The 19296-nt window shown below is 39.3% G+C and overlaps 1 protein-coding gene across 3 annotated transcripts in view; it reads left to right on the top strand.

The window, feature by feature from the left end:
- Positions 1-278: 278 nt before the first annotated feature.
- Positions 279-19296, top strand: part of vn (membrane-bound neuregulin protein vein) — a 37871-nt gene continuing 18853 nt past the window's right edge. For all 3 annotated transcript variants that reach the window (XM_068293261.1, XM_068293260.1, XM_068293259.1), the window contains exon 1: positions 279-3593. In XM_068293261.1, coding sequence (XP_068149362.1) covers positions 2408-3593 — 1186 coding nt within the window. In that variant the 5' untranslated portion in view covers positions 279-2407. The remainder of the gene's footprint in view (positions 3594-19296) is intronic.

The following is a 19296-nucleotide window of genomic DNA, read 5'->3' as shown; positions in this document are numbered from 1 at the left end:
ACTCGCGGACGGAAAATCATCTCATTGCATCTGATGAAAAAGATGTTTGTTTTATTTGCTGGGAGCTGGGATGGGTGACCAAAGTGTGTGAACTCGCAAGGAAAGGGTATTACATAAGGGATCGAATACTGGCCGTCTCTCGCCTTCCCCCTATTCAACATTCCCAGTATTTAGATCCCCTATTCATCTCGAACACGTTGGACCAAAAAATACTGGTAGTTTGATGTTGGCAGCGCGCGAAGCTGCCAACAAGTTGCGAGTTGTCCGCGGAACGTCAATGAGAACGGAACGGCCGCGCGTGTTTTTTGTCGGCGCAAAGTATCAAATACAAAATTCAAAAAAAGAATGAAAATAATTTGAAAAACGAGACACAGAAAAAATAAAATAAATAAATTAAAATTCCAGCAAATAAACACAAAACAGTCACAGAAGGTTTATTAAACACAAAAAACGAATAACTTTTTTTAAAATAATACAAAAATTCAAATAAAATTACACATCGGCAAGGAATGAAGGAAACTAAACCGATCACAGAGATATTATATAGAATTGTTGCCATTACATTTCAGTGCGTGTGAATTTCGTTCGGTTGAATTGTCGGTTTTTCGAATTTCGAATTTGAACATTTTCAAATGAGCGTGAACTGAATTCTTAAAATCTATATAGATGAGCCACAGCAGCAATAATAACAACAACGACGAGAGCGACAAGAAACAATACCCTGATTGAACGATCGCTTATCATTCAGTCGGATTGAGCATTAATAAAAAGGACTCTCGATTTCAATCGATTAGCGACAAAAGCAAAAAAAGTTGGCCAAAAGTGACGAAATCAGTGTCAACCTTTCAGCTTGTCCGAAAAAAAAAATTAATAATAATAATAATATACAATTAACATCCATTTGGGAGTGCGTGTCGGCTAAATAGACACAACGTCTTTGTATATCAAATTTATATACATATATATATATATATACAGATTTATATATATATATCTCTAGGCAAAAGATATATGTTCGTATGAGCCTGAACGCCGCCGCCGTTGAGAAGAAGAGTACGCCGCTCTGTATTTTTTTTTTTTTTTTATAATTACTTTTGTCTAAAATTAGAAGACGTGTGTGTGAGTGTGTGTGTCAGTGTGTGTGTGTGTGTGCGACTGTGTCTGGTATATCGCACATCATCATCGTCATCAGAGACGGAGACGAAGACGGAGACGGCACCCCAAAGTCAGTCAAGCAGCCGCCGCCCGGCTGCGGCGGTGCCCCAGCAGCAACAGCATCAACAGCATCAACAGCAACAACAGCAACAGCGGCAGTATTAGTGAATCAGACTGCGACTATGTCTATATAGACAGACGAGCGCAACAATCGGAGAGATCGCGTATACGACGACTACGACTACGACAAACATTATCGTATCTCATAGATACCTAGCAGCGCGCGAGGATTACAATTACAGCAGCAACAGCAACACGAAGCGGACGACACCCGAGCAACACTTTGCTGCCGTCGCCGCCAACGACGACGACAACGACGTAAACGTAACGAACGCACGAAACGCGCGCGCGTGAAAAACCCATAGTGAACAACAACAATAACAACACGGGCAAAGAAAATAATAAAACAACAACAATAACATTAAGAAAAAATACGCCACGCGACCTTACCCGTTCAAATAATAAACCAGAGAAGGGGGAGGCTGCGCGGCCTATGCATAAAAAGCGAAAAAGAAAGAGCAAATAAAATAAAAACACAAAATCAAAAGCAATAAAAAAAGTCAAGTGAAAAACGTCAAGAAGAATTCTAAATACACACACACAAATAACAACAATTTTTTTTTTTTTTTTTTTTTGTGATTGTATTTAAAACAAGAAAAAAATAAAACAACAAAAAGTTAGCTAAATGACTCACCAGCAACATCAGCAGCAACAGTGAAACTAAAAAATTGTCAAACCAATATAAAGAAAAACAATCTATTGCTCTCTTAATCTCGCTTTATCCCTTTCTCTCTCTCCCTCTCTCTCTCTCTCTCACACACTCTCTGTCTCTAATTCTTGTCTTTTTCTCTGTCTGTCTGTCGCGTTAATCGGCCTTTCTGCTCGCTCGCCTCAAAATGCTACGAAATTATCGAAAGTATTTACAGGATAAACGAAAATACGATAAGGGCGGCATCAATTTTGATCAGGATTAGAACGAGAAAACCAAAATTCATCCCAGGAACAGGCCCAGTCCATCCCCATCCGCCCATCATAGCAGAAAAACCAGTGGCACCAGCAGCAGTAGCAGCGGCAACATACTGGAGCCCCCCGCCCCCCAAAAATCCCAAGAGCAATTGTTTGATTGATATTGATATATATACATTTTTTTGTAAATAAACCCCATACAAACTACAAAAATTTTGAGGACGCCATGTATGCGCAACATGTGCGCAAATGGAGTCTAAAAACAACAAAACAACTAATGCCATTGATATTGCTAATCATTTACGTCAGCAACATGTTGCTAGTGACGACAACAACAACAGTAGCAGCAGCAGCAGCAACAGCAACAGCAACCGTCGAAAGCAGTTATTATATAAATCTGCAAAAGGATAATGACAGCATTTTAAGTCGGTTGCTAATGCCTGCAGCCGTCAGCAATAGTCTTAGTAATAATAAATTAATGCCAGCAACAACAGCAGCAGCAGCAGCAACATCAACATCAACAGTATTCACAGCCGGCAGCAGAAGCAGCAGCAGCAACAGTAATAGCAATAGCGACAGCAGTGGCATCTATCAAGCTGCACAACAACAGCAATACCAACACCATCAGCAAGAGCAACATGTTCCAAATATGCTAATTAATAGTCAAATATATAAATTATTAACAAATGGCAATAGCAGCAGCAGCAGTAGCAGTAACATGCAACAATTGCCTAGCTCATTATTGGCTAGCAATTCTGGCCTTAAATTAAGGCAAAGCTATGTCATTGAGTCCTATGAAGTGCCAGATAGTCAGCGAAATCGCCGAGATGGCCAGCATCGCCACCGCCAACGTCCATGGCTTCGTCCGCATCATCATCATCATCAGCAGCAGCAGCAGCAGCTCCACCAGCAGCTGCAACAGCAGCAGCACCACCAACAGCAACAACATCAACGTCAACAGCCACGACGCAAGCATCAACGCAAACATCGCGGACGTCAAAGAGCCGGACGATATTGCTCAGCCCGTGATCCTGCACAATTGGCATTTGTTGCACCCACAGTTTTTCAGGGCACTTTCACATCCATGTCAGCCGATCGGCGTGTGAATTTCTCGGCCACAATGAAAGTCCTTCATACATATAAACAGCAAACGGACTTGCAATTGCCACAACTGGTGAGATTACAGTTCGCCATGCCAAATACAAGCGGCGGTGAATGTGATATCTATCGCGAGAAATTAAAGCCACGCGGTCTACTTAGATCGGGCAATGATCTAGAACAGGCATCGGATATCTCCTACATGATGTTTGTGCAACAAACCAATCCAGGCAATTTTACCATACTTGGTCAACCGATACGTGTTACACAATCAGTGATGGATTCGGTGAAAATGGCTGTGAGTGAAAATTATGGTGAGTACTCGATTAATTTGTTTCTACTTTTATGTTGTTTTCTTTTTATTTTTGAATTCGGAAATCTGAGAAAATGATCAACAACAAGAAAAAGAAGAAATTATTGCCATCCTAGATTTTGAAGATATTTTACACTGGGAGCGAATTTAAGAGCATTTTCAAAAATATTTTAGATAAATTTTTGTTTAGGGTTTGTCTTAGCCTCGATTATACTGAAAACAGTTCAGTTATGGCCTATACAATAGCTTGGGTAGTTGCTACTGCCACCTTTTCCCGACTCTTTTTCTTACTCTGAACGTCTTGAATGAAGAAGATTTGCCTCTTTCTTTTGTAGTTTAATGAAATTTAACGTTTTTTTTTTTTTGCCAAACATAAAAAAAGAAGAAAAAAACTACATATATACCTACTGAATTTTCTTATTTGCCAACTTCACGCTCTGCTAATATTCACCAGACCGAAATAATTTTATGCAATACACACACATACACATACACACAGCATGTTGCGCCTGCGCTTAGGCCCAGCCCCGTCCCGCCTACCATTCCCTTTCCCGCCTTTGTCCCCATACCGAAAAAAGAAAAGAAAAAAAAACCGGCAGCAGCAACTGCAATTTTTTTTCTCTCATGTGTCTAGGTTAAGTCTTTTTTTGGTTATATTTCTTCTACTACTTCATGGTCTTGTTAGGTTCTTTCTCCTCCAACTGAATCTACTGATTCCATTTTCAATTTTAGTTGCTTAGAATTTATTGTTGCTGCCGCAGTTGTTGATGCTGTTGCTAGTTGCACATTTTAATTAAATTCGCATTAATTTTGTGAGCCTGGAAAAACTGAGTTCCCAACTGTTTCCTCTTTTTGCTTCTTCTTTCTCATCCTCATCCTCCTTCTCTTCCTCCGCCTCCGCCTCCGTCTCTGTTCACGTCTCCTTCACCCCGCTTCGGTTTATTTCTGCCACTAACCGTCTGCAGCGTCTCTCTTCGACCTTTGCGGTTGGCGGACCCAGCCCTAACTTCTCCACTTCTTCTCTTCTCTGACTATTCGTCTCTTTCCATCTCATGGGCTTAGTTGTTGTTGTAATTATTCTTGCGTTGCGGTTCATGACGTTTTGCGCCCAGTCCAATGCCTCCTCCCCCACCTCCTCCATCATCTTCATCTCTCCTACCCCTCCCGTAGTAGTAGTAGTTGCTTTTCTTTCGTTTGTGTGTTTCATTTTCTCAGTTTTTCTTTTATTGTCTTTTGGCTCAGTCGCAATTAGATTTTTAATTCAGTTTTTTTTCGCCCTCTCCCCCCTGCACCTCCTTCTACTCTGGCTCACTCCACCCCCCTTCAACGTTGTCGTCGTCGTCATCGTTGTCGTCATGGCTGTCGCACACACCATTTCCAAGTGGCGTCGGTGGCGTTGCCCAGAGACTCAGAGCCTCAAAGTCATCTTTATTCTCTCACTTGATTTCAAATTCCCGGTCAGAGTCGTCTTCGCCAAGTGTAGTCTATATGCAGTCTCAAATAGAAATCAGCTGCAATCAGCTGTTCTTGTGCCTCTCTGTACATTTTTACTGTTTATTTACTTTTTCCTTCCTTCCTCTTTTTTTCTGCCTTTTTGTGGCATATCTTTCTTCTTATTGTTTGAGAGGCTGATGAACAGCATTCAGCATCAGCCGCCAAACAGGACCGGTTCTAGGGGTATCTATTTTAAAAAGGAGCGTGGAGATCTACCACCCCGGCAATCTATAAGCTCTCTTCATCAAAATTAAACCATTCAATAACAAATTGTACAAATTGGTTTACCTATTAACTGATCTTAAGTAAAATATTTACTTAAAATTTAGATAGTTTAAGTAACGTTCGAATCAATTATTTGCATCGTCATCATATTAATGAAGATAAATGAATCATAGAAACAATAATTTGCTGATCTTGCACAAAAGACACGAAAAAGTCAACATCAAAGAGGTCGCTGGTAAAAATTTCTTAGCTGAATTCGGCAAACTGTGAAAACTCGCAATTAAAGTGAACTCAAGTTCTTTTCGATTGGGTCGAAACTTGAAGCGCTCCAGTAAAACATATGCATGTATGTATGTATATACAGACATATATACACAGGATATTTACTTAACTTTTTGCTGTTTTCCCAATTGATTTATTTGGTTTTTGTGTTGCTGCTGCTGCCTTTGCAAGCGCAGCAAATGGTTTCTGAAACGATTTGCAAACAAAAAAAACATGAAACTGATTACTAATCAATACGCCCACCAGATAGATCATCATCATCGTCAGCACAAACACAAAATAAAACAAAAACTCCTTTCACTTTGTCCAAAAAAAAAAAAAATAATAAAACATTCCTCAAGCAAAATGCTGCAAAATTTGCATATGAATAGTTCTTAGTAGCTTTTTGGGCTGACGTTTGTCAGCAAACGATCATAAAAATTGTATCTATCATCACAGGGAGAGATCAATCGAAATCTGACTCAGTTTGGTTTTTCTGGCTTTCTGGCTTTTTGATTTGATCTCTGATCCGATCCGATGATGAATTGTTAATCATACGCCATGTGTGACGCTTCGCTCTGCTTAAAACTAATTAAAATGCCTTTAAACTTGACAAAATCGGTATTATCATGAATTAACTGGTCAAATTTTAATGGCCAATTTGCACCCACGCCTAAACCTAAACCCCTTCCCTCTTTCCAATCTCATCCCCATCCCTCTCTTCCATCTCTCTACTGGCTACTACTCCTACTCTCTGTCCCTCTCTCTCTATATTTGGGATGTGACTTGAAATAAATTTATGAAAAAAGGCCATGTGAAAAATAAATACAAAAAAACAAACTCATTTTTTATTCTTCTATTATAGTTTATTTTTTGTTGTTGTGGTTGTTGCTGAGGTGTTAAGTAAATTAGCTGCTCATAAAACATCATCAGAAGAAGCCAAAAATTCAACAGAAGCAGCAGTAACAACTTCATTTGTTATAATGCTGGTTGGTTGGTTGGTTGACTGTTTGTTTCTTTTGTTTTTATTGTTGTTGTTGTTGTTGTTGGTTTTTTTGGTTAAAAGCGGAGACAAACTGGCATCGACTACTACAACAATGAGATACGTCATTTGATTTCAATATGCATACATATAATATATAGTTTGTATGTACATACATATGTATATATATGTATATTTATTTATTATATAATAAAATCACCACTTATGTTGCCGCCGGCGATGCACTTCAACATTGAGAATCAATTTGCGGTTTTGCTCTTCTTCTTTGGTTTTTTTTTTTTTTTTTTTTGTCACATTGCCAAAGCCATGAGAAAAACTATAGATACATATGTAGGTATATCTATTATAAGTATTCATGGAAGTAGAGAAAATGTCATTAAGGGCAAAAGATCTTAGCATAAGAGATTTTCAACTTTTAGTTATATGTAAGTCATGTATATGTATTTGATTCTTGATCGTGCATTAGCTGGCTTATGGCCTAAGTGAATGGGGTTGGCTCTATGAGCAGATTCTACGTCTATGTATTATGGTTTTCCATTGAGGAAAACCTACACCTTATTTGGTATATATGTATGTAGATAGATGAAAAATACCTTGACTATGTGGTTTCCATTTCATGCTGCTTGCTGGCACTTCCTCATTTCATTATGGGGCGTGGTTGGGTAAGGGGGGCGGATGAGCTTCTGGATTTGAACTTTATTTCTACTCTAATTGCACTTGCTGTTGACGTCTTTATAAACATATGCACATATTAGAGATATATGGTTATGTGGATGGTATTACACAATGTTCAAATGGCCAAAGCGGAAAATGCTTTGACAACAACAACAACAACAGCATCGACTAGAAGAAGAACAACAACAGCAACAGTTTTGCATATTTAGGTCAACGCCTACGAAACGGAAAAAGAGAAGACGAGACAACAAACTTACTCAACGGCACCCGCACAATTCATCATCTCTTTTTGGGGTGTCGTCTACCTGGTCATAAGATTTTTGTTGTTTAGTAGGAGGCGTCACGCCCAGCGACGACGGCGACGATTTTTCTGTTGTTGTTGTTGTTAGTTTTTCTTGGATGGTTTTTTTTTTATTATTATTATTTTTTTTTTTTTTTTTGGTAATTAAGTATGAATGGCGGCGCTAGAACCAAAAGCAAAACCAAAACCAAACTAAACCAAAAAGAAAAACTAAAACCAAATCTTTGGTACCTATCTATATAAAAGGGGTTGCCGTGCCTTCTTGCTCTTTCTTTCTATCTCTTTTGCTCACTACTTGTCTATGTAGGGGCCCTTTTGGGGTCTTCTTATTTTGTGTGTGTGAGTGTGTGTATGTTTTTTTTTTTGCCTGGCGGGCTGTTTGGCATGCGGGAAATAGAAAATTATAACGAAATGAAATGAAATTTTCAAATGGCAGGCCATGTTGCCTCTCTGCCTTCTGCGCCTCGACGCGTTTATGAGTTTTTATGCTATTTCTGGCCCCGCCGACAGAAGCAGCTAAAGCAACAACAACAATAATAACAACAACAACTACAACAAACAGCTGAAAGTCATTTCATTTTTGAGTCTAAAGAAAATGTGTCTTGCCAAATGCTTGTTAGCCCTGCCGCTTATTTTTCTATTTTGTTGTTTTTATATTCTGCCTGCAATTCGCATTGAGCATGAAAATCACCTAAGTGGCGCTAATGGTGCCAAATCTTTCATATTGATGGGTTCCGGCCTTATAGACCCATCAGCTCCATCACTGTATCTATCTATATATCTATCTATCCGTCCATCCATACACCACCCTCTATCTCTCCCTCTACTGGAAGTCCGAATCAATGAAGCTTCTCTGTTTCTGACTCAAGTGGCCACTCGATTTGAATGGTCCAACACTCAACGGGTCTTCGGAACTGAAACTGAATCTCTAGAGAAAGAGAGATAGCCAGACAGAGAGAAAAAGGTGGAGGGAAAATTGAGGTAGAGGGATCGTGAGGTGGTCTTAGGCAAGGGCTGGGCTGATCTGCCTTAGGGTGTGGGTAGGGGGGCATCGGAAGAAACGGATGTGACATAATCTGCTTGCCATATGCATATCCAAAACGAAATAATGCATAAAACGCATGGCATTCATCGTTTGCCATCGTTTCAAACGGGGAAGATCTAGATCCACATAGATTTATGTCGGCGATATCAAAGGCATTTAAACTTGTATATGCCCCACAGGTGGCGCTTCCATAACAACAACAACATCGGCAACAACAAACTACAAAAAGAAATATTGTAAATTGAATATGCAAATCAAGTTTAACATTATATAGAGCAAGACGACTATGATATACGCTTCTCTTTGGTCGTGAGGAAAAGTAAAAAAACTAGTTTCAAAATAAAAATGCGAGGGTCTCTTTCTTTAACCACTTTAACTAATTGCAACTAGATAAAGCATTCGAAAAGAAGAGCATTGCCTATGTCTTCTAAATCAAAAGTGTCATAAGGATATTTCGTAATATTTAGCATGAACCAAAAAGTTCTTTGCAAACATCTCCTTTACCTACATTAGGTCAAACAAAAATTGTTTTTAGCTCCAAAATATGTAAAACCAGGCAAATGCTTCTTTTTTTTCAAGCCAACAACGGATCGAGTGTATTATAATATATATGTGAAGTTAAATGGAACCTCAATTAGCCCACTCGAACTACAAAAAAAAAAAAATTTGCGTTAATTTTCGCGGCACTTGCGGCACATTCCAAAAAAAAACATCACACAGAAAAAGGAGAATACAAAAAAGTCAGAAAACTGATGATAAATGATAAGAGGCGCAAGAGAGGGTGAGATATATATATTTATATGTATTTTTTTTTGGATGCCACTAATTGTTGTTGTTGGGGATTAATTAATTTTGCCTGCCCGCATAATCGCATGGCCCAAAGCCACTTTGTGCTCCAAAATCATAAAAATGGAAGGCTTCAACAGTTGCTCCGGCCACGCGGCCAAGATTAATGAATGGCCAAAACGGAAAACTAAACGAATCGAAATGAAACGCAACGCGACGCAACGTAACGAAATGAAATGAAATGAACCGAATAGAAACTTATTGAAAATTGATTGATATTTGAAAAATCATTTGGCAACTCATTATTATTAGTTACCTTATAGTTATTAGTTACTTTAGTTTTTTGTTCCCATGGAACATTATTTTCACAGTTAATGGATGAGCACGAGTCGAAGACGGTCTCCTTCCCCAACACCCCCAATCCTCAACCCGATTTGACCAATTCTGACCAATTCCGAATTAGCTGAAAGTCTTCAATTTGCGTTGGCGGCATTTTATGCTTTGAACTTGCCCCGAAAAGTAGTTTCTCCTGGCTGTTTAACTCTCTGTGTCTGTTGCTGTCTCTGTTTCTTGTGTCTCTGATCTGTGCTTAGCAATTATGATCTATTTTGGCATTGAAACTAGGCTAACAGCCATTGGGAAATTAGCCATTGGCCTATCCCCCTCATCTTGTAGCGTGTAGATTGTGTGTTTCATTCTCACTCTCCATATGGCTATATTCCTTGTTGTTTAATGTGGAGAAGCAGGAGCATCTTGTGGCTATCTTAATTACGCATTAATTACATCAAACATTAATAATTCCCATTCCCTACACATGCCACTGAATATTACCACAGACGCTGCCAAAGCCGCCTGGCTCCGTGGCTCATCTATCTTTTTGCAGTGGCAGGAGGGGCAACACCTTCTCGATCTTGCTGCCTCTCCTTCTTCTTCTAAAATTGCAAGCCATCGTCAAGTGTCTGGTTTGGGCTCTCTGTTCTTCCTCGGATCCCTGGCATAATGAAAAATTTGCCTTTGATATCGTTCCCTCGTTTGGAGTTTGCTCTTGACTCCTCTCTGTCGCATTCTTCATCTTCTGCTGTTGCTCCTCCAATGTTTTTAGTACTCTGTGCCTCCTGCTGTTTTTGGGCCCCTATTTTTTTCCTTACCCTTTTTTTAGTCAATATTTTAGATGAAGTTGTTTAGGTTTGAGTATTTGGTTTGTCAGTTTTGGAGCAAAAACAAAAAAAAAAAAAAAAATAGTTTAAATTTTAAGCATTTTGATTAATCTATTGAATATTGCAACATGTTGTTTGTCCAACTACCTGCTGCTGCTGCTGCCCCGCCTAGGATTTCCCCTTCTTCCATATCATCAAGTGTCAAATTGTGTGCGTGTGTGTGTGCCCTTGGCTAATCTGTTCTGGCCTTCTTCTTCACCGTTTTTGGCAAAAAGTCACTGTGTCACAAAATGGACAGGTAAGAAGACATGTGTTTGTCCTGATGCCGGAAATTCCCCCGTGTCCTTATGACGAATTTTATCCAAACGTTGTCACTTGGCGTGAGACCTGGTCGGGGATTTTCCCGTAATGCCCAATGCCAAGCTAAAGGAAATCCCAGAGACAAAAACGCACACACACACACACACACACACAGAGAGGCTGGGCATTTCAATATTTGCCTCCTCTTCTTGCCCAACGACAAAAAAGAAGAACATACACCAAAATGATATAAAATATGTATTATTATAAGGATGCCGCCTGTTTTGGGCTAAATTGCGCCCAATCATATAATGTTTTGGCATCCATCTATCTGTCCCTCGCTGTCTACCGGCCGGTAAGATGACCATGTGCCGAAAAGAGCCAGGGCCAACGAAATATTAGTTATGACAGACTGCTGAATACCCTACTAGAAAACCACCCCCGATGCAAAAACGCCAATCAATAAAATAAATTTTCCGATTATATTCCTTAACTAGATAACGTTTGCTGAAGTGTATTTAGAATTACCAAATTCAAGTTTAAGTCAATAGTTTAATAATTGTTGTTAAGTTGCTATACCCGATGGTTGTTGGTTTTTATTTTTGCTTTTTGGACAGTGTAATATTGCATATGAAAAAAAAGAATTTATATCGAAAAACTTGCCCGCTGGCCACCGCCTGGTCAAGGCGCGCGTTTGGCCACTGGCCACAATTTCAACTCGGAGGCGCGTGTTTAACTCTTCTTTTTTGCTTTTTAGTTCCCAAGCTCTGTTTGTACACACACACACACACACACACACATACATTCACGCATACATGTTACTTAGACTCATTGGACTTGCATTTTTAGCAGCATTTTATTCGTCGCCGCTGGCAACAAATTTGCTCTGGCAACCAACAACCGACAACTGCTGTTTTGCTGTTGTTGTTGTTGTTGTTGTTGTTGTTATTGCTGCTCGGCTATTGCTGGCTGCTTCACCTTGTACCCCAAAAACAACAACAATAAGAACAACAGCAGCAGCAACAAAAAGCTATTTAAATGGTATTTAAATGTGTCTAAATGAAATTTCTGTTTGCCCACACTTAACCAACATTTATGAAATAGCTGCTATAAAAAGCTATAATTGAAATTAAACATTAATTTACTTTAGTAGTTTTTAGCCTTCGTGGAAGCCACGAAAGGCTTTGTTCTATCTGCCAGAATCAAGAAACTCTGGGGACAATTTCAAGGTGTTTGGTATCGATTGTGGGCCAATCTTAAGAATCGATGAGAAAAAAATTGTTACTTTCGAGATGCAACGACAATAGTCCAGAGCTAGGGCACTTATGTCATGATACTGAGATTGCAAATTGCAGAATTCTATCTAACATTCTCTTACCAATGTTTAAAATTCGTTCAATTTTTTGAAGGTTTCACTTGTATCACGTGTGAATTGCATACATCGTTATGGAGCATCAATTGTTGCACACCCGCAACAACATGTTGCTCCTTCACAAATATTTTCACACACAAAATTATTTCAACTTGCCACCAGCAATAGCATCAGCAGCAGCAACAATAACAACAAGTTGCTGCATGCCACACACAGCAGCAACAAAAACAAACAAACGGCAACGGTTTTTTGCTGCTGTTGCAGCAACAAAGAAGGCAAAACCTGGCCCACCACCAATAGTAACAGCGGCAACACATGCTGCTGCTGCTGTTGTTGCTGTTGCTGTTGCTGATGCTGTCGCTGCTACTTGACCAGGCCTAGCTAGACCAAAGCGATCGCATAAAGCATATACAAAAAAAAAAAAAAAAACAACAACAACAACAAATGCGAAAAAAGACCACAAGAAGTCATAGCAAGTCGAAAAAGTCATTATATAGCCAACAACGCCAACAGCAACGCTAACGTCGACTGAGACTTTGGCTTTGGCTGCGACACATTTGCTTAACAGTTGCTGCTGCTGCTGCTGCAGTGCCCATTTTTTTTATTGGAAAATGTAAGACAGATAAAAGAGGGGTGGTGAGAAGGGGGGGAAACGCAGTAGGGAGGTAGGCAGTTGAGAGGAGTTGGTCTTGGATTTCCAGTTTTCGGTTCCCACAATGCAAAATTAGGTATGAAGCGTCGTCCCCCATGACGTAATTAGCATAGAGCAGTTCATAGTCGTCGTCGTCGTCGTCGTCGTCGCGTCGTCGCTGGTTGTTGTTGTTCTCGTTGTTGTTTTTGTTGCTGTTGTCGGGAACCCATAAAGCGAATTTACCGCACAGCAAGCCAGACGCACTCTTCAAGGGGGCTGGCTATGTTAGCTAGATGAGGAGGCCGGGGGAGGGGGAAGTTAGTTGTAGTCAGGTGAACCATTGCCATTGCCTGCTCATGTGTGTGGCGTGCGAAAGCGCAGCTGGTGGACAACCAAGAGGACATTGCCCATAACTCATATACGTTTGCTTGCTGGTTATTTGCTGCTGCTGCTGCTGTTGGCTGGCTGCAATTGTCGTGGCATCGCCAAGTTTGCTGGCAGAAAAGAAACATTCATCGCGCTGCGTGGCAGAGTCAGAAATAAAAACATTTCGTTTAACGATCTTTATCGATGCGATTATTGATTGTGTTGCTCTTGGGCCAATGATGTTGCTGTTGTCCATTGCTGTTTTGTGCGGAACATTAGCAACATGTTGCCAATGACTTTTCCAAAATACAAGCACATAAATATTTCTGTTTCTGTTTTTTGTTTGCTTTTCACATTATTCTAAACAAAAGATTGAGATTCTCCACCCGCCCCCCCCCAAAAAAAAAAAAACAGCGAAATTAATCTATGTAGATGTGTTGAAAGTAAATTCTAAGGGAAAACTATGGGAGGAAATACCACTTGAAAGGTTTCTAGAGACAATCGAATACTAATACTAATAACCAATCACAAGTGCATAAAAATAAATAAAAACAATGTAAAATGTTTCTGGGTTTAGCAATGCCAATCAAAAAAAATATGTGACATCCCAAAGTTATAAATCTTACTCTAAAACTTTCAAATATATGTATGATCCTTCTAGATTAAATTCTTTGATTCACAAATATAAAAGATTGCTTGTAAACACCCTTCTTTGGATTGTATGTATGTATATATATGAGCAACATGTTGCTAGTAGTTGTAGTGGAAGTAGTAAATGATTGGTCGTTGGTTTTTTGTTGCTGTTGGAACACTCGCTCGATCTTTCATTCTTGCAGGCAGTCTCTTCTTCGTTTTGTATGGTGAAAATTCTTAACATATTTTTGGCTGACAGCAGCAGGCACAGCAATTCTGGCTTTAGCTTCTGATGTTGCCTCTTTGTTGTTGCTGCTGTTGCTGCTGCTGCTGCTGCTCCTGCCAACCATTTATTACGTAATTATTTTGCCAAGGCAGGCAGGCAGGCAGCAGTCAGGCAACATTATTGCCCTGGGCACGTGTTGCCAACTGACTGAGTGGCAGCCAGGCAAGCAGGCAGGCAGTCAGGCAGCAGGGCCCAGCAATCGGGCAATTTACGGGGGCAATCAAGGGGATTGCTGCGGGAAGAGGTACACACAATCAAGGGGGGAGAGAGCACCTGTTTCAGCTATTCAAGCTATATAATTTCCAGAACGGCAGCAACACAAGCAACATCAATTCAATTTGCATGCTTAAGTTGAAACTTCATTATCATTATGATCATCGCATCGCATCGGTCGCATTTGTGGTATGCCTGTGTGTGTGTGTGTGTGTGTGTGTGTATGTGTGTGTGTTGTGGGGGCCCAGTTATTTTGTTTTTTTTTAATGGCATTTTGGTTAACTGTTTTTCATAGATCATAAACAGTGGCAAACAGTGCGTATGAGCAATATAAGTATTTATGACCAAATGCTAGATAAAACTCACGGCATTGTTAAGTCTTGATTCATTAAAATTGATAAACCTCACGAAAAAAAAGAAACAATTTTAACAACAACTTTAGTTCTGCTTAATGATTAATGACAAAGCATCTCAAAACTCAGCCAAAAATCATTTCTCCTTTCCAGCTAAGTTTGTCAACAATTTTCTTAACTATTTTTTTTCTCATTACCTCTCATTTACTCTTAATGCATTTATAATGCTTTAGTTTTTCCTATTTTTTGGCGCCCCGCCTAAACAATTGATGATGGGCAATTCCCACGCTGCGGTTAGAAATAAATTTTAAGTAAAAAAAAAAAAAAAAAAAAAAATTATAGACATTGCTTTGTACATTTTAATGATGCCAAAACAAAAAAAAAAAAAAACAAAAAACTTTAAAGCAGCCGCATTTTTTTAAGTCATTTTCTATGCTCTTGTTATTGTTGTTTTTTTTTTTTTTTTTTGGGCAAGTCTATGACAGATTTTTGTTGTTGCTTTATCTGGGGGCCATTGGCTCGCTCGTCCGTCTGATTTGGGGCCTGACATGCTTGCAAATGAGCGGAAAGAAGCAGCAATAACAACAACAATAATAAAATGAAACTTAAGTGTGGGTGCCACTAGATTGCCAGATAGATGCGTGTGTGTGTGTGTCTGTGTGTGTGTGTGGATATATATCTATTGTGTTAACAATTTCTTATCACAAGCAAGATAAGCTTGTATTAGCCCATTACCTAGAAATCAAGTGCGAACTTTACGCCTGTGACGTAGTTCACTGTGCCATTTCCCAGTGAAGGCGCTACTGCGTATACGTAATATTTATGACCTAACAAACAATGTTAAACCGGCTACTACTAGAATTGAATGCATTTATTTTGGTTTGTTTTTTTTTGTTTTGTTGAGCTATTTATGCCAAATCATGTATATTTACCTAATAGGGTGAAAGCCCGAATTCTTTTCTCTCTTCTTCAGAAGAAAAAGAACATTGTATCCTCAAGCTAGAGAGACAGTTGTGTGTTCTAGTTGGCTAAAAAGTTACTTAGCATCCTCTTTCAAACTGAGGCAAACCAATTTGCAAGATGTAGTCCAATAAATTGAATCATCATCATGATGATTACAATTTTTGCCTAAATATTTGCAAAAATTTCCATTTAAATCCCTCCTGTTGTGGGCATACTTTGTAAATATACAAAATAATTTCAAAAAGTGCATTCTTATACTATATAGTCGTAATGTTATTGTTAGTTTTGGAACTATTGAGAAGGTGAATCACTCTATGTATAAACAAATGGAATTTTTGGTTTTTCTTATTCTATTGTTGTTGTTTGTTAATTTTGAGTTATGAGTATCGGGCGGTGTTAACATCTTAGATTTGATTTATGTATAAAACTCTTTTCGATTATTTGGTTCGAGCAAAAGTGTAGCAAAATTTACTACCGGGTTAAGCACCAGCAACCGCAACAACAACAACAATAACTACAACAACTAGGCTGACAGTAAGAGAAGCTTCACTTGCTAGTTGTTGTTGTTGTTGTGGTTGTGGTTGTTGAATGTTGCTAGTATTATTGCTGCTGCTGGCAACGCATCTTTATTTAGACACAAAAATGTTGCTGGTTGGTTTTGTTTTCGCGCATTTTCACCAAATGCGCCGCAAGTAGCTAGCCCGTTTCACATTATTATGCAAAGAGGGTTGCACTATTTACCCAAAAATGGCCATAGCTAATGATGATGATTGCCCAGACTACGACGAGGCCAGAGTCAGCCAGTGGATGTGGTGGAGTTGTTGTTGTTGTTGTTGGTATTGTGGCAACTTTTGCTAGATACTTTTGGTCAAGTGGTAGCAACAACAACTTGTTTATGTACCTACATACATACATATATACATAGGCATATACATACATATGTATGTATGTATGTATGTCATTGGCAATTAGTTATTGTTAAATGTTTTAGTTTTGACTTCCTAGTGTATAAAAAATGATGAAATATTTATATGAAAATCTTTCATGTTTAATGAAATTTATAGTCATGTTATTTTTATATACAAGTGACTTTGACAAGGCGACGACAAACGACAACAACTACAACAACAGAAACCGACTGCTACGAAGCCAACGACGAAGATGATGACGAAGTAGAAGAAGAAAGATTTTAAAGCAGAAGATATTCTTCCCCTCACGGGAAAAGTGAAACTAATTAGAGCTGCAACGGCTGAGCAACATGTACACCAGCAACATCAACATCAACAACAGCAACAGCCTGGCGCCATTTTGCTTAAGAGAGATCAAAGGGCCCTACTGGGCGCCCTCGATTGCCAAACCGAAAACGAAGGAAAATTATACATATATATTTTAGTTTTTTGGTTATTTCTATATAAATTTTTTGCATATCAATCAGTTGTGGCTGTTGTGTCTGTGAGGTGGGGTAGGATGGAGTATAGTGTGGGAGTGAGTGAATCACAGGTGTTGAAAACGTAGAGAGCCACAGAGCCAGAGCCAGAGCCAGCCAGCCAGCCAACAAGCAACACCTCATACCACTTTTTTTTGGTGGTGGTGTCCCATGTTGTTATCAAAATCAAAAAAAGAAACAGATCTCTCTCGGTGATATGAAAGCAATTAGCAACCCAGCTGGCTTTTTTCCATAGAATTTTGTCAAGCTGTGACTTTGATCTGCGGAAATGTTTTGGGGCAGCAACAGCAGCAACAACTTTTGTGAGTTTTTGATTTGAAATGCAGGCGCAGGGGCAACACCCAAAAACAAAAAACACACTGGGAATAACCGCACGTACAATAGCAACATCAACACACACTCTCTCTCTCTCTCTCTTTCACTCACTCTGTTAGTCTGTCTGTCTTTCTGTTTGGTTTTTTTTTGCTTATTTATAGTTCTACAATTTTTATGCTCCATTTCAATGGCCCCAAACTGTAGACAGAAGTCGCCCCTTTGAAGATTTTCTAGAGCCTACCCTCTCCATGCCGTGGCAGTGTTTCCCCCCTCTGTTAACCCAACCACTTGATTGCACTTTTCGCAGCAGCATAAAATATATATTTATGCTCCTCTATCTATATATATAATATATGTATATATACATACATATATCTATATATGAGAGTGTGGTGTGCATTTGTATGTGTTTCTAGACAGACCAAAAAAAGGAAAAAAAAAACTATATCAAATTGATTTCAATGGCTGCTGCTGCTGCTGTTCCGACTCGGCCCCGACAATGAAGCGCCATTGAAGCGCAACCAAATTAATCTTTCAACGACAATTACAATTAATTATAAAACGCCCCCGCCTCCACCCATGTTGTAGCCCCCCTCCCCACCGTCTTTTGGGCTTTGCCACCGCCTCCGGGCCCAGTTGATCGCCTTCAGCAATCGGTTCACTCGCAGGGGTTCATGTGCAACCACAACAACAAAAAGACTCTTTAGAATTTCCAAAAAACACACACACACACAAAAAGAATTTAATGAGTATATGTTTGTGTGAAAGAGAGAGAGTGATAGAATGAGTAAATAGCATATAGTTTACTATATCGACAGCTGGTGGGCCAAGACTTTTGGTCTGCATGTGTAAAAACTCAAATAGAATTTTTCAAAAATCGAATACTCTTACAAAGAAGGTAACTAAAAGTTTCATTATTGAAAATTGGTTTTTAGACTTTGATTTTAAATATTTACAAATACTTTTCAATTTTGTAAGCCTTCTGAGCAATTGGCCAACTTTTAAGATTGGTCAACTTCTAATGAGTTGTTGGGTTCATTTCGATTTATGTCTATATATCAGACAAATTTATAAAGCTCTAATGCCCATTGGCTATTAAAACTTTCAAAAGATCTTCTTCTGCTCGGTTGGTCATATCTCATTGGCGTTTTTACCTAAGATTTTCTTTTGGTTAAAGTTTCATCATCATCAAATTGTTATATCTTCTCATTCAAAATAAGACATATACTCTTGACGATGTAAACATTTATAGTGTCTGGTCTGAACTAGACTGGGTCTGGGTCCGGACTGCTCTTTAAATTTTCATCTTTTTTTTTCAGAGGCCTCTAAGACCTACGAAATGTGCGCGCGGGGGTACGTACAATTGGTTGGTACATGTAAAAAGCAATTTTCTATATTCGGGCCTATCCATCGATCTGTCTATCGGTCTTTTCAGCGCTCGCCTAATTACAAAAAGATGAAAGCGCTGCTTGTGGGCCCTCCTCCCCACCATTCCATTTCCATCCCCCCAAATCTTATCCTCACGCCACACGCCACACTCCACGCTCTTTTGCCGTGTCTGGGCCACCCACCCAAAATACACACACACACACACACACACACACACACACAACAACAACAACAAAAAAAGAAGACGCAAAGGGGGAAAAAAAGAAGAAACACCTTCGCCTGTTTGTTGTTGCTGCTGCTGTTGTTGTTGTTGTTTAACGGCAGCTACTTAATTTCGTATTAATAAACATCACAAATGTTGTAATAGTTTGCCCACTTTTATTTATTTATTTTGCTCAAGGGGAGCCGCTGCCACTCTCTGCCTTTGGCTTTGCCTTTGCCTCGGCCACAACGCCCTAAACAACAAACATTCTGAATTTCGGACTTTTG

The sequence above is a fragment of the Drosophila tropicalis genome, unplaced genomic scaffold (genome assembly GCF_018151085.1).
Source record: "Drosophila tropicalis isolate 14030-0801.00 unplaced genomic scaffold, ASM1815108v1 contig_694, whole genome shotgun sequence".
Classification (NCBI taxonomy): domain Eukaryota; kingdom Metazoa; phylum Arthropoda; class Insecta; order Diptera; family Drosophilidae; genus Drosophila; species Drosophila tropicalis.
This window is presented reverse-complemented; position numbering and strand designations above follow the sequence as displayed.